This window comes from Schistocerca americana, chromosome X (genome assembly GCF_021461395.2).
Source record: "Schistocerca americana isolate TAMUIC-IGC-003095 chromosome X, iqSchAmer2.1, whole genome shotgun sequence".
Lineage (NCBI taxonomy): Eukaryota > Metazoa > Arthropoda > Insecta > Orthoptera > Acrididae > Schistocerca > Schistocerca americana.
Window position 1 is genome coordinate 208,273,320 of NC_060130.1, and position 16,616 is coordinate 208,289,935.

General features: G+C 36.6%; 1 protein-coding gene across 1 annotated transcript in view; it reads right to left on the reverse strand.

The window, feature by feature from the left end:
* The window catches only part of LOC124554840 (mediator of RNA polymerase II transcription subunit 16), a 314,031-nt gene that overhangs the window by 33,318 nt on the left and 264,097 nt on the right, over positions 1 to 16,616 (reverse strand). The window contains exons 13-14 of the mRNA XM_047128502.1: positions 10,715 to 10,910; positions 3,552 to 3,661 (exon numbers count right to left, since the gene is read on the reverse strand). Coding sequence (XP_046984458.1) covers positions 3,552 to 3,661; positions 10,715 to 10,910 — 306 coding nt within the window. The remainder of the gene's footprint in view (positions 1 to 3,551; positions 3,662 to 10,714; positions 10,911 to 16,616) is intronic.

A 16,616-nucleotide genomic window follows, 5' to 3' on the forward strand; every position in this document is an offset into this window, starting at 1 on the left:
ATGGAAAAGAGAGATGATGGTGCCATGCACATTCTGTCTTACACCTCAAAGCAAGTCAAAATGCATTCCAGCAGGGGCAGATGTATTGATTTTGAAGTAACAAGAACAAATGCAAAATCAAACACTAACAAAGGAGCCCACTGGAAAATCAGTCTGTTTCAAAAAGAAAATGAAATACAAAAATCTTTACAGGAGATTTTTTTAAAGGTTTTGTTTTAGTGGCTAGAATAATGATGTTATTGTAGTTATGTGCAGAGTTATCAAAATATAATACTAAGTATATTAACTTTGTCAGTTTTTTTATCACTGAAAATTACATGACAATAAATCATCACCTAATAAATCGTGTAACGGTGATTCATTGCATACCAAATGTCTAATGGTTGTGTGTGGTATAGCACATAACAAGCATGCTATACAGTTTCCTTTGAGCTATCAGGACATGGAGCTTGTTCTTCTCTCAACAGTAGTTCATCTCTTCTGCTCTGCCTTTAAGTATTATTAGTAAGCATCCCTAGCAATACCACAATGTGATGAAAAAATGTTTCTACATAGTCCTTTACAGTCTAATGTTCATCATGAAAGTAAGTGGTACAAGGGACATTCAATAATTAGCAACACATTTTTTTTCTCAACCTGTTTCAATTCAAAAAATGCACAATTTGTTGTGAGACATCATGGAATACTCCGACTTCAGCCCCTATAGTTTTACGAAGTTATGATAGGTGGCGGCACTGTACATAGCATTCAGACTGGTACCCGCAACAGAAATGCATTGACTTTCTTTTGGCGAAAACCCAAAGCATCAAAGATAATCACAGGCAATTGCAGAATGTCTACGGAGACCTGGCAATGAACAAAAGCCGGTGAGTCGCTGGATAAGGCACCTGTCATCATCACAATGTCATGCAAACCCATCTGATCTCCCACATGCCTGCTGGCTGCCCACAGTTATAACTCCTGCAATGTTGGAACGTGTGGTCACTCACTCAAGGTGAACAACAGTTTGGGTACTCAAAGTTGTGTGCCTGATGGGTTCCTCACTACCTCACAGAAGACCATGAAGAGCAGCGAAGGACCATCTATGTGGAATTTCTTGCACGTAACAAGGCTGAGCATGACAATTTTTCGTCGGCAACTAAACGTGGGTTCATTACTTTGAATCTGAAACAAAATGGCAATCCACGAGGTGGCACCACACCACCTCTACTCCAAATAAAAAGTTCAAAGCCACACCCTCAGCTAGTAGAGTTATGACAAAAATCTTATGGGATTCTGAAGGGTCATTCTGTTTGATGTCCTCCCTCACAGTGCAACAGTCAACTCTGAAATGTATGTGCCATCCCCAGAAAACTGAAGAAACAACTGCAGCATATTCGTCACCACAAAAAATGCAAATAAATTTCTCCTTTTCCATGACAACATAAGGCCTCACACAATTCTGTGCACCCTCTCACAAAACTTCATTGGACTCTTCTTCCTCATCCACCTCACAGTTCAGATCTCATACCTTCCGACTTACATATGTTTGGCCTAATGAAGGATGCACTCCGTCGGCAGTACTACGTGGATGATGAGGAGCTTGTTGAAGTAGCAAGACTAGTAGAGTTGTACCATGTGGGCATATAGGCCCTCCCAGTTATGTGGCATAAAGCTGCCCCATTCAACGGATATTATATTGAAAAATATGTTTTTGAAGCCAATGGAGTCAGGAATAATATGGTGTATTGGACTCCTGCATAAAACTAACTTGCTTTCAGAAAAAAGGTGTGTTGCATTACTTATTGAATGCCTCTCGTAATATAGCCTACATTTCATTTAGCCTAAACATATAAAAATCTTTGAATACCACTTACAAATGATTCTACACTGAGATACATACATGAAAGCAAGTTAAAATTATTATAAGTTGATACAATTACAGTTCAGAAACAAAAGCATATTTTAGAACAAAACTTTTTGTTAATGTCATGACTTCCTTTTCCACTGGGCCCCTCAAATGTGAAAAGTCAGTAGTCCACAAACCAGATTAAATAATTTCTAGCCTGCTACACAATTAATGCCATTGGCCAAAGCAAGCTATACTCCAATATGCAACTAAAAATTTCATGCAACTGCTTCACTGATACATGCCAACACACTGCACAAGTACTGCAGTTATCAGATAGATAAACACAAAAAAGACAGGATGTGCTTTTTGTTTACATAGAAGAGACAAGCTTCAATAACTTCATAACAGCTTATTTGACAAAGTAAGTAACTTACTCAGAGTCAGTCCGACTCCCTATTACTAACTTGATATGGCAGCTGAGATAAAATATGTCAATATGAGCAATTCATCCTCTTCAACATTGCTGTTGTTTCCAGTAACACAAAACTTTATGTGAAACAGTTCTCACATGCCCACAGAAATTGTTCCTCAACCTAATAAATCACAACGATAATGGAATAATATGCTGTAGGTGCCTGCTGCAAGCACAATATATACCAATAACTCTTGAAATTACCATGGATTTGTGAATATCTACAACAAACAAATGAAGAAACTCACATAATCCCATGTTATATCAATACACAGAAATACTTCCTGATATTTAAAACACCTAAACCCATTAATTTACTTATACACTTTGTGTTTACCAAATGCAACAAAAAGATATTTCTGCAGTTTTTCAAATAAGATAGAACAGCTCGAATGCTTGTGAGAATGGCTTTCAGTTAGACTGTATTGGTACAGTATATGGACAAAATGAACTCTGTTACCTGCTTTTGACACCAACATAACAAATTGTCAAAAAAATTGCCCTTGCATATTGCATACTTTTATTCTGTTGTCTATCTTTTAACCACACAGTAAGTATTTTGTTTTAAGGGGTAACAATTTTTATTACTGAAATGGTAAGGAATCATTTTAAAGGTCACCAGAGACATGAGCATTACTATTAAAATTAAATAAATTCCACTAATTCCATGGCTATAATATCACGAGAACACACAATGGAATACAATAACTCAACAAGAAAACTGCATTACTACATAAGTTACAGTAACTGTCAAACAAATAATTTCCATCTTTCTAACTATTTAGTTCAATCATGATGAATGCTCAGCGAACGCTGTCTCTCTTTTAGTACCTGAATCAATTCCTCCCACATATCACCTAGCATCACACTACAGAAAGGCTGAAAAATATGGAACTGATGCAATGATACAATAAAAGAAACCTAAATTCTGTTTCTTGGACATGAAAAATTACTTCACAGACATGCATTGAAGAGAGTTAATGTAAATTACTACACTATATGTAATACTATAAATAATATACTGTTAGTCTCAACAATGATAAGTTGAATTTTTTTTTAATTTAAAATGCTAAGTTATTTTATTAAGATGTAAAAGGTCTCACTGGGACAAAGCAAATAGTACATTTGTAGTTCACTAATGCAGATGATGATTAGCACCTATTTCTGCAAGACTATGACCAAAATTCAAACAAATCATTCACAAGCGTTTTCAATTTTAGTAAAAGCTGTAATGTCTTTCCTACTAACCTGTATGGGTAAAGACTGACAGAAAAACAACGGTGATGTGATGGCTATAAGCTTCTGTGGAGAGTTCAATGGAGGGATCATTACTTGACTGGGCAACAGGCAGCAGTCATCTGAAACAAAATCGCACACATTGTAACTCGGAGGACAGCGCATGTTAATGATTAGTGCACAACTGTGGGTTGCTTACAAGAAGTAAGGAAGAAAGATTAGGGAGCAGCATCCTGTCGTAGCAAGGTCAATAGCTGTGGAGCAGCAAGTCTTACTGGACTATGATTGGGGATGGAAATAAGCCACATCTCTTTTTCTCCCACAGGAACCATCTATATGGAAGTTTAGGGGTTGAAGTCATATTATCAATGTTGTAATTAGATGTGGATCACAAGATCTAATCAAACAAATGGAATTGTGCCCTGAATAATTTAAGGAAACAACAGAAAATCTACATCTGGAAGGTCAAATGAGAATATGAATCCCACTCCTCCAAAATACTCAGGAGAGTATTCTTGTGATGATGAAATGAAGGTGGAACTGATTTATAAATACACTGTTATGTCACTGAAATAATCATACATCCTGAAACAACATGTCCAAGGCAATATACACCTTGAAATAACATGTCCAAGGTGACAATAATATAGTCTTAGCCAACATGCCATTCGACTGTCATACTTCCACATCTCTGCAGCACTCAACAATACAGTAACTCAAACCAGAATGCTGATTTTCTTTTCCAGCATTCCCTGAGTAAAAACGTGAACAGAACTGAGTGAAAGTGTTCACAGACTAACAAAATTTTGTTTTTGAGATCACTCTATCATTCACTCAAATTATGTCAGTATCATAAAAAACATGCACACCTGAAATCCCCTGAAGTGAAATCAGATGCCACCAATACACATGCTTTCAAAATCTGACAATTATGTTGCAGAGGTAGGTCAAAGATAAATTGATGATGAACATGTGAAAAGAAGGATATATGGATCAAAAATGGAAAGAACTGGTTAAATGGACTAGAAGAAGCAAATAGTGCAGGTGAAGAACTGAATCAACAAAGACTATTAACTCACACTATAAAAAACAGTGAGAATGCTAGAAAATAGATGAACAATATGCACGAGAAGGGAGGAAATAAACAATGAAACATGGAAAAGGGTGTGGAATCTACAAGAACATGGCACAAATAAGGAGGAGTCATAGAAAAAAAAAAAATCAGACAACAATTGGAGACATAACTTCAAGCTACCACACAGCAATTATTATAAATGAAGCACATGCTGCGGAGCAAGATTTCCCTGCTGAAGTTTTTCTTTGATGGTGTTGGAGGACAAAACCAGATTACTTACAAACAAAAGTACATCAACAGATAATTTTAATACATCAAAAGCTACAACAAATATGGCACCAAAAATGTAAAGTACCCACATGAATTGTTAATAAAAGGATGTTTGGACAAGTTACAAGAAAAACTATTAGTAGTGGTCAGTGGCATACAATGTACTTAATCTTGCAGTTTACAGCGACCGAGTGGCAGAACAGAAGTGTATTTGACCTTTCAGTCCAACGGTGGGGCATGTTATATACAGTTTCTAAAACAGAACTCTTGTTGAAGCAAAACCTTAGTATCACAGAATGATACAATAATCAGTGGAGCCTTCTTTGAAGTATCACATTCAGTATTTCTTACAGAAAGTACACAGAGGTTATGTCTTCGTATTCTGCCAATGATGAGGGTTTTTGCTTTTGCAAAAGCTCATATATGAGGATGATCGGGAAGGAAATTGGCAGTGTCCTTTTCAAAGTAAGTTAAAGAAACCACACAAAAACCTAATTTTTAATGGTGAGACAGGGATATTAACTGTGTCCTCAAGAATACTAGTCCAGTGACTTACCACTGTGTCATTTCACTTGGTTTTCAGGCAGAAACAGTTTGCTGATGTCTTCATTATAGGAATAACCTCCAGTGTCACTGACACTAAAACGGGAAAGCTTGTTTTCGCTCTACTATATCTTATGGTATCATTTTATTGGGTCAGCCTCGTGTATTCCCAAAAAATAGATTTTTTTTTCACAAAAGATCAGGCAGACTGAACTAAGGAGTCAGTTCAAACACTTGATGCAAGTCATTGTTCACAAGATTCAGAATTATTCCTGTGCATATATACCTCCACAGTATTTGTGATTAATAATATGGACTCATTGAAAAGAAAATTCAGCATTCACTCGAACACTAGACAGATAAAAACCTTAATCTGTGATAACACTAACTTAACCACTGTACAGAAAGCATACATTACTATGGAAGCTTAATTTTGGATAGTCTTCCAGCAGAACATAATACAAGTAGAAAATGCCAAATTTTCAAATCTAAGTTGTAATACTTTCTCCTGGCAAACTAATTTTAATCTATACAGTAGTTACACACACTTGTTTTTAGTAATTTGCTGTAATGTGTTATTTACTTATTCAAACTACCATGAACCATTTTTTTAATTTTTCATTTTTATGAACTTTTTGTGACTTAGGTATTGATTTGTTCAATTACATAGTAGCTTTGGCTCACATGGGCCCTTGGAACCTTAAAAGATAAATAAACCGGGAGACTTTTGGAAATGTGAATTATATTAGAAATAAAGAACCATTAAAGAATGCTTGTAAGGTTCAGTTTTTCAGGGTACATATTTAGAAGCAATCAAACAGCTAGGACTCGGAAGTTTAATGCAGAATTGTTCAATCAACGCATTACTGTAAACAAATACTTCACTATGTCCTATGCTATACAGCAAACATTCTCTTGCAAGTTTACTGCACAAGCTGGAAAAGTGATTTACAATTAAAACTAAGTAAAGAATATTGAACACCCTATAAAGAGATAACAACAGAAAGTGAGGGACATTGGTACAACTGATCTGGTAAGAGACATAACAATAAAGAATATGATCACATAAACCCATAAGGTTTCAAAATGTGCCTCGAATAAAGTAACAAAACATTGTATTAAAAAGTAAGATTACAATATATTCCATAATATGCCATATCTTTGAGTGCACTAAATTAGTAGTTAATAAACACTGGGTCAATGTGACGCTGAAAAATACATCAGCACACGAAGTAGAATAAGTAAAACTGAACTACTGCGCTACTCCACAAATGGCATGTATTGTCTCCATGAAAACAGCAGTTCATATATTCAACCTGATTAAATCTTACAAAATACAATATTTTGCAGTGCTCTGCTGTTTCATCCACAAAAAAAAAAAAACCTCTATACCTGCAAAATTTCATTAATTTGTTCATTTTGAACACTGTTTCTTCTTTTCCCAACAACTAATAAAATATATCTTAAGTTCACTAATGTTTAGCAAACAAAGGTGCTACTACATAAACAATAACAACAGAAAAGTAAGCATCAATGTAATAGAATTTTTTCAACACGACAGGTTTCAAACAATAAAATATTGCCCATTGGTCTCATATAATGTCTTTGTTCTGTCTAATTCCAATCTAGTTCATTGCACATATTTAAGTTATCCATCTTGCTAAAGATATAATGAAAGTATAAATACACAGGAATTCCACAAAATAAACTGAATTCTAACTTGCTCAAACAAGACTGTGTTCGTCACCTTGGTGAGTTATATATTTAAGGTATTTATGTTTTTTTTTTATACTTATAAATGAAACACAAGCTTGTGAATTTCTGATTATATTTATTAAATTATGAAATGAGCTTCAGCTAATGATATGAAGGAAATAACAAGATTATGTGTGTCAACTGTACAATAGATTTTGCCAAGTAAAACTTTATATAAAAAAGAAATATTTTCAGAATACAGCAGTGAATGAACCTGGCAACAGCATTTTAAGTACACATTTAATGAGGTGAAAATATATTCTGTAAATGTTGGTATTTGGTAAATAAAAACAAACTAAGTTAAAATATAATACAAACAGAATTTCCCAACTTACATCATTCTAATATTTAATACAGCATGTATCCCACTGATTTTGTCATAGTCACTATTTTTTTTTCCTCAAAACTTTTATGACTATTTTAACTCATCTACAAGCAGAAAGGTAGAACTTTTGAACAAAGTAATTAAGTAAAAACACATTATGAGATAAATTCAACAACTATTATTTTGTATTGAAAGTTATTTACTTACTGCATGTACTCAACGTGATTAATAACAATTTCTTTTAAAAATATTTCTCTAGATTCTGCATCGAGCAATGGCTCTGATTTGTCCATCACATTTCTTACAAATTAAAAACAACTTAACACTGAACTTTAGAAACTGTATAACTCACTCCTTATTCTGGATTATTTAATTCTGTCACAGTACCAATATGAGGAATCTCTACATGCTGGCAATCAGATAAATATTTCACAACCCCACTGAAGTACTTCAGCATCTATTTCAGAACTGCCCATCTTCCTTCTTCACACACATTTGTGTCATTCATAACACCATGCTGTAGTGCATCACTTGGCAAATTTACATGAATTATATCACCTGCATTTCTATGACGACTTGGTTCATTCACTGTAATGAACACTTCTGAAGTCAAACTTTCAGTTTTGCGGACATCTGCTATAAAGCATTCCTCAACACTTCCTTTCTGTTCACTGCGTGGTACAGGAGCTCCTGGTGTAAAGACATCATCATCATCGTCATCATCACCACCACTTTTTGTTAACTTTTCATTGTTTATTTTTCCAGTTTTCATTTCTTCTTCACCCTTTCCACTTTCATTACTAGTTCTCTTGCCACCACCACCACCACCACCACCACCACCACAAACAGTAGGCTGACCATCTGGAATATCTTTCATATTATTTCTTGTATCAGCATCCTCTGAAGCAGATGAATCCATCTGAGGAATTTCACTTTCGAGGTTATTTACTCCTTTGCTTTGATTTAACTGTACAGTATGGTCACTGTCAAGTTTCTTCACAGAGTCAGGAAAGAACTGTTCACTAGGACTGAAAGGTGTATCAACTGTCACCAGCTGCAGGTAACTGCCAAATGAATTCATTTCAGGCAAACCAACAAATGATTCCTCTCGTGAAAGGTTTGAATGTTTCTCATGGTTCTCACTGAAATTGTTATCTGGGATCACAGTATCTTTCAGGGATGTTGCATCATTATCTTTTGATTCCAAATTTTCACCAGCACTTTCAGTAACAAGTGAGGGACTATGCCTTGAGCCAGACTTGACATCCTCTTTTATAGGTAAAACATTAGTTTGTGGTGTTTTGTCTATTAGGTCTGTAGGACTTTCAGAAAATAAATCAGCAGTCTTTTGCATGTTTTTACTACTAGAGGGAGAGGTAACACACTGAGGCTGCACTGGGATGCTGTACAATGAAATTGAAACCTGCCTGTCTCCATTATCACATCCTGACTGAGACAAATGTGGTTCATGAAATAAATTTTCATCTTTTGGCTGAACATGTGCAGTTCGTGTCTGAAAATTTGGTGCCAAATGGGAATTACTGCCTTTACAGTTTTTTAGTGGTGGTCTGAGAGATTCTTTTTTCTTACAACATTTCATGTTGAGAAGGAGTACAATAACAGCTACCCAAATGGCAAAAGCAACTATCTCATAAACCAAAAATGATGTGGCATTCCAGTCACCATGGGCAAAAGCAGTCCAAAGAAGTGGAACCAATATGAACCAATGAAAAAACGAGTACACACCACACAGAATGGGTAGCAATAACACAATCATGACGTCTTCCTTCAATTTTTCTGTTGTGTTTGACACTGAACTATCACATTTCTGTTGTGCAGAGTCCATTATAGCAGTTAAACAGCATCACATGTCCTTCAGAATTACTATTACAAAAGTATTATTAAATATACTTTTGACTAAATTTGATAAGCAATTGGAACAGTAGACAGAGAAAACCTTCCGTAGAACACCAAAGCACTAACTAAATGTCACCGTTACTCCGTCAAAGAGAAGTTCCTCTACAACAGGAAATACCACCTCTGTTATCACATGATGCGATATGATATGATGCGATAAAATGACCGAACTTCCTGGCAATCGTTCTAAATACTCATGCTAAGGTGTCATGACTTCAATGAGATCAACTACAATTTAAGGCCCATTTAAAAAACCTATGGCAACATAACAATAGGAATTTCATGGATATAGAAAATTATACTAAACACGTATCTTGCAGGTAATTTCAACTTACTTTTGTGAATTATCAGCTAACTTTTAACTTGTCAGTAGTTCACAATTTATTTTATTAGCATTAAGGATAAAATGCCAGTGCTAATCAGTGGTCCAATTAAGAAAACTGAAATCAGCAATTTATACATACTTACTGTCAGAAATGAACACGAAAAATGAGTTTATAGGTGATAACTAATAACTAAATGATAAAATTTGGTTGCACATTATCACACGTAAAACACACAGAAATTTTAATGTGAGATTAAAATAAACTAATGATAGACACAGTTAAAAAAAACAATAAAATTAGAAACAAAGGCCCACAGTATAGCCAGTTCACTGCAGAGGAAGCTTCTAAGATTTTAAAGACCACAGAATCAGCACAACTGTATTCCTAAATACCAACAATAAATAAAAATAAGATTTACTCTGAGACACACTTTTCTATAGCCTATATTGAGTAGCGTAGGATATAGAAAAGTTCCTCCATGTAATTATTGTTATGTTTCACTAAGTACCCCTACCCCTCTCAGATGAATTAATATAAATAAGAAAATAATATGTTTTTCATCACACATACTATGAACAGAAAAGAGCTTATTCCATGATGTTACATTGTCTTTGATGGCCAATCTATAAAATAATTCTACTTCCTGAAGGACAAACAATTAGGTGGCTTTCTCTTCCAATATATCTCACAAAACACAGTTTAACCTAATCCTCCTACCTGATTTATGCATAAGCAATTCCATTTTTTTTTTTTTTTTTTTAACTTTGGCTACTTTGTAAAATGGCTAAATTGTTAAACACATTATTATTATATAAAGAAGATGTTGTAACATATGAACATAGTGAATAAGCCACACTAATGTAGACACAGTTACCTCAAACATATACTGACCACTCCGAAACAGTTTGGATACACATTTCACTTACAAAAATAATTAAGTGGTAAGGAAAAACTGCAAACTTACCTATGAGATTTTCATCAGGTTCCGTATTCTGAATCAAGCGTGACAATAATTTAAATAATAACGCCAAAACATCGAGATTCTCCGCGCTACGTACAAAGACTGGCAGGCAACTCTGTCTCAACAGGCCCCAAATTCTAATTATCACCAGGAGTTCACGAAGTGTATTTAGTGCTTTGTAATCACGTAATAATTCATACTGCAAAGAACAACAATAATAAAGTAGAAATATGAAACATACAGTGTCATAGAAGAGAAACTAGAGATGGTATAACAGAATTTAGGTGGTTTTGCGTAATATTGGAGAGTATAGATGCCAGTAAACGTTAATGATCCTGATTATATACTCTGCCAACATGAAATTACTACTTAGAGTTCAATCAGTCCAGTTTTCGGGAAAGAATTGCCTGTGGTCTTTATCCTGAAACTTTTCTCATGTTTGGCTTATTAAATTATAACAACTGCAGAAAGACAAATAAAGATAGATGGGATTAGGCCACTATGTAAACTGAATTCTTCTGGCTGACTATATCTGACTAGTACTAGATGTTTAAAGTGTTGTTATTCTACATAAATGTATGGATGGAAGTTTCACCAGTCCTATCCACAAAATCAATCCAAAAAACCACTTTATTTCACCCCTGTCTGCTGGCAACCACTGATTCAAAAGTTTGGAAACCATTGTCATTTGTGCGGCATAAATATTTGTTTGTTTAATTATATGTTCAAATATTTCATCTGTGATAAAAAGCCAATAAAAAACTTCAACTTTGTTACAATTTTGCCCATTTTTATTACTCAGATTGGTACCATGGGCACTCATAAAATGCACAATGTTTGGCTAGTTACACTGAGGATCAAACCACATACTTTGATCACTTATTGAACCATCAGTCAAATTATCACTGTCAAATGATGGTAATCAAATTACACAGAGACATTAACATTTAATGTAATTTTCTGGGCTATTATGCTGTGGATAAATGGATTTCACCTTCAAACCAAACATTTTGTCCCCATCTGCAGAGGATATTTTCAGGGGGGATTGTAGTTTCTTTAAATGTCTGATCCACACCCTGGCTCACTACTGACAACAGCAAAATTCTGCCTCCACATCGTTCATGACAGTGGTGTGACGTCACATGTTTTAAATGTGCGACTGCAATAGGCCACTGTTGACTGCCATCATCCACTGTTGCTATCATCCCATGGTGGAAGACCGGTTCACATCTTCTTCGGCACTGGAATCCAAACATCATTCAATTTCACACCCTCCTCCTTCCCACTGGAATTATAGGTTGTTTTACAATCTCTATGGCCTCTCTGTATAATCTTTCATGGTATCCACTTGCAGCTGCTAGTACTTGAGTGCTATCAAAATTAATGTGGTGATCTCCTGGCTAAAAAGCATGTCGCACAACAGCTGATCTATCAGTCTCCCCTCTTCAGCAATTGCCCATGCACTCATCTAGTCATTTTCTTACTGTTCTTCTTGTAGTACCCACTACACCTCCCCACAACTACACGGAATCGTATAAATTCTTCTTTTTCTGGTGGTTGGCAAGTATAATTAGCCAATTTTAGGTGATCTTGTATCATCCGAGTGGGTTTGTAGATTCCCACAATGTTCCTCTTTCCCAAGATTTTTCCTACGCTCTCAGTAACTTCCTTAATGAAAGGCAGGAAAACTTTTGATTTCACCAGTGCTTGAGCATCGCTACGATTTCTACACAATGGCCTTAATGCTCTTTTCACCTCAGCGAATTAATAACCATTCTTTAGTAATGCATTGGTGAGATGTTTTAATTCTGCGTCAAGCAGCTCTACTTCTGAGATTTTCCTTGCTCTATCTGCCGACATTTTTTTTATGCCTCACTTTTGTTGTGTGTGGTGGTTCGAATCCCAGTGTAGGTAATGGTCTGCTTGCTTGGGTTTTTGGTAAATCGTGTGGCCCAAGATACCACCTTCTTTCTTGAAAACTAGCACATCAAGAAAACGCAATCTTCTGCCTGTGTTCTCCTCCATGATAAAGTGAATCTTCAAATTTATCCAGTTGAGGTGTTTGTGGAAATGATTCAGTTCCTTCCTGACACACTGCCACAAAACAAACATCATCCACATACTGGAACCAAATATTCGGTTTCTTCTTTGCAGTTTCCAATGCTTGCTTATCAAATTTTTCCATAAATTAGTGTGCTATAACTCGGGTTAGTGGGCTCCTCATAGTGACACCATCCATCTGTTCATAGAACTCATTGCTCCATTTGAAATACGTGATTGATTTAAACAGTCCTGCAACATCGGGAGGAAAAATTTGATTCAGCTGTTGTAACACCTTATTGAAAGGAACCATAATGAATAGTGATACCATATCAAAACTGACTAATACGTATTCCAGCTGTACCACTATGCCATTTAATTTACTGATAAAATGTGCTGAATTCTTTATGTAAGAATCCGTTTGGCCCACATATGGTAATAATAACATTGTCAACATTCAAACCAGAGCTGCTTAATGCAGAATAAAAACATCTCACCAATACATTACTCAAGAATGGTTATTTGTTCGCTGAGGTGAAAAGAGCATTAAGACCACCAAGTAGAAATCATACAAATGCTCAAACACCGGTGAAATCAAAAGTTTTCCTGCCCTTTATTAAGGAAGTTACTGACCGCATAGGAAAAATCTTGAAAAAGATGAACATCATGGTAATGAACAAACTCACCCGGAAGATACAAGATCACCAAAAAGGGGCCAAGGAGGCTTACCTACCACTGGAAAAAGCAGGAATTTATAGGATTCCGTGTAGTTGGGGGGAAGTGTGCCAGGGTACTAGAAGAAGAATAGTCAAAAACTGACTAGATGAACACGAGGGCATTCACAAAAGAGAGGAGATTGACAGATCAGCTGCTGCGGAACATGCTTTGCAGCCAGGAGCCCGCCACACTCATTTTGCTAGGACTCAAGTACTGGGCAGCCACAAGCGGATACCATGTAAGATTATACAGAGAGGCCACAGAGATTGTAAAACAACCCTGAAATTCCAGTAGGAAGGAGGAGGGTGTGAAACTAAATGATGTTTGGACTTCAGTGCCAAAGATGATGTGTACTGGTCTTCCACCAAGGGGTGATAGCAACAGCGGACGACAACAGTAGACAGTGGTCAACTGTGGTCGCACATTCATAACGTGACATCAAACCATGGCGCAGAAGCATGTGTAAGTTTAATTTTGCTGTCATCAGTAGCAAGCCAGGGTGTGAATCAGACATTCCGAGAAGCTACTACACCCCTTGAAAATATCCTCTCTGCAGATGGTGGCAAAATGTTGCGGTTTTCAGGTGAAATCCATTCGAACATGGCATAATAGCCCATAAAATTTTATTATTTGAGAGATTTCCAGCCATGAAAGTTTACATTTTACAAAAAATGGAGACATTAATGTGTTACAAATAATGCACTCGATGTAGCACTGTCTTCCCTTCCTGACATGTTTGCTACAATGGGCAACAAAGTTTTTAGAAAATATCACTCTGAAACTAACCCCTCCTTGCAGAACTGTGGCTTTTTTTAACTGGTCTTCTCTTGGAGGTTGTCTTCTTACCATAAAATGCCCATTTATACACCAACTCAACAACTGTCAAGTGGTGCACCTACCTTACCCAGCTAGGCAGCAACTGCCAAGCGAATTTTTTCCACAGTAACATCTGTGTGCTATGTGGCATATTTGCCACATGGGACACAGATGTTACCGTGTAAAAAATTTGCTGTTGAATGAGTTGCTGCCCTGGCAAGTGCACCATTAAGTGCCCATTTATACACTGACACAAAACACATCAAGTGGCCACCTGCATGAGGGACTGTCACCTTAAAAGCCTCAAAGCACAGTAAAAGCAGCTCTGCACTCAACATGTTAAGTTTTTGAAAAGGTTGCTTTATTTGCTATCCTGTGATTATGTTCACGAGTTAACATGACAATGTGACAAAATGTGTCAATGAAGTTGAACATTTGACACAGGTAAATAAGGTTTTAATACAACAGTAATGAAATGGAGATATTGCTACCCTCCCTGTTTACCTTTCCCCTGTTGCTTCATAACCTGGGTTGTGAGTAACTGAATCCACTTTCCCTTCTTCCCCTTTTTTCCCCTCTGTCCTCCCTGACAAAAGAACAAAGTTCCGAAAGCTAGGATACGTAAATTTTCTGTTCTGTTTTGTGTGTCTATCAGCTGTACTGAGCTGAGGTAAGCACTGGCCAGCCCCTCTATCTCTTTGTTAGTAAATGTACTGAGATGTCATTTTAGCTATGGTATAGTGAACAATGTAGCAAATTTTCTGATGTACACAACAGATTTCACATTTGTAGCTGCTGAGTTATGGCACCTTTACAGTTTTTCTGTGGCACTGGCAGGAGCCTTCTAAGAACACTTCAACAACAGAACATGTGTGGAACTTCATCAAATAGTTACAAGATAATCTCCAAATGTTCTGTTAAGAAAGTCTGTAATTATCCATGCGAAATGGGTGAGACTGTCTTGCAGGTTACCACATGGATTGCCTATCTCCATTGGTACATCTTCCAGTACCTGTTGAAGCGCATCTGTTAAGTATTGTAGATACTTTAGAATCTTGTCAATGGAACAAGGACAATTTATGTGATTCTTGGAAAGTCTGCACCACTTGTTGATAGACGCAGTTATTTCCCAAATTCTCTCAGCACTTCGAACTGACAAGTAGTGAATATTGCGTGGATTGATTTGCCCATGATTGGCAAAGATGCTTCATCTGTGAAGAAAATTTTGCACAGGAACAGCACACCACTTTGTAGTTTCCACAGATACCATTTGGAGAACTGCAATCAATTTTGAAGCTCATTGGGATGAAGCTGCTGATGGTGTGCAACAAGGAAGGAATGGATATGTTCCAAGCTGCCTGATTGTGAGATGTGAGTTGTGTGCTACCACTGCTACAATACTAGCTGCATTTTTACCCCATCAGTACCATTCTTTGTCACAGGCATATTTTATTCTTCACACTTCCCACTCCTTCTTTCTTTTGTAATGTTTGCAAAGACAGGCTGCTGAGGTGTGATGAAACAAGGATACCTTTTAGCATACACTTACAGCACTGCTCATTTGCCACTAACAAAAACCATAGTCACATTCTGGACTGTCATATACACTGTGGAAGTCTGAATAGCTTTATGAGCAAGTTGTCTGATCGCTACAGCAGCAGAGTGGACACTGATGTGCTTCTAGAATGTACCAGAATTACACATCTGCTTACATTTGGTACAGCAGGGCAGATGTTTATAGATACCTTCCACTGAAGGCAGGGCAGTAGTTTGGGACACTATTAACTTTGTTACCATTTGATCAAGTTCCATGCAAGTTATATCAAAGTTCTCTTCAAAGGCTCTTTCCAAAACCACAGAAATATATGTATATATAGTTCCATTAAAAATAAGTCAGTTCCTCCATTTCAGCAGCTATAAACAGCTGCACCAGACTGGTCTTTGGACTGGAGACCACAAAAACAGCAAAAATTAAAAATAAGTTGCATTTGTAGATAGGAAGTTAACTGCCCATCCATTATAAACGACTGATTTCAATTTTGTATCCCCCCCACCACACATACACACACAAATATAGTGCAATATACACTACTGGCCATCAAAACTGCTACACCACGAAGATGACGTGCTACAGACGTGAAATTTAACAGACAGGACGAAGATGCTGTGCTATGCAAATGATTAGCTTTTCAGAGCATTCACACAAGGTTGGTGCTGGTGGCTACACCTACAACGTGCTGACATGAGGAAAGTTTCCAACCGATTTCTCATACACAAACAGCAGTTGACCGGCATTGCCTGGTGAAACGTTCTTGTGATGCCTCGTGTAAGC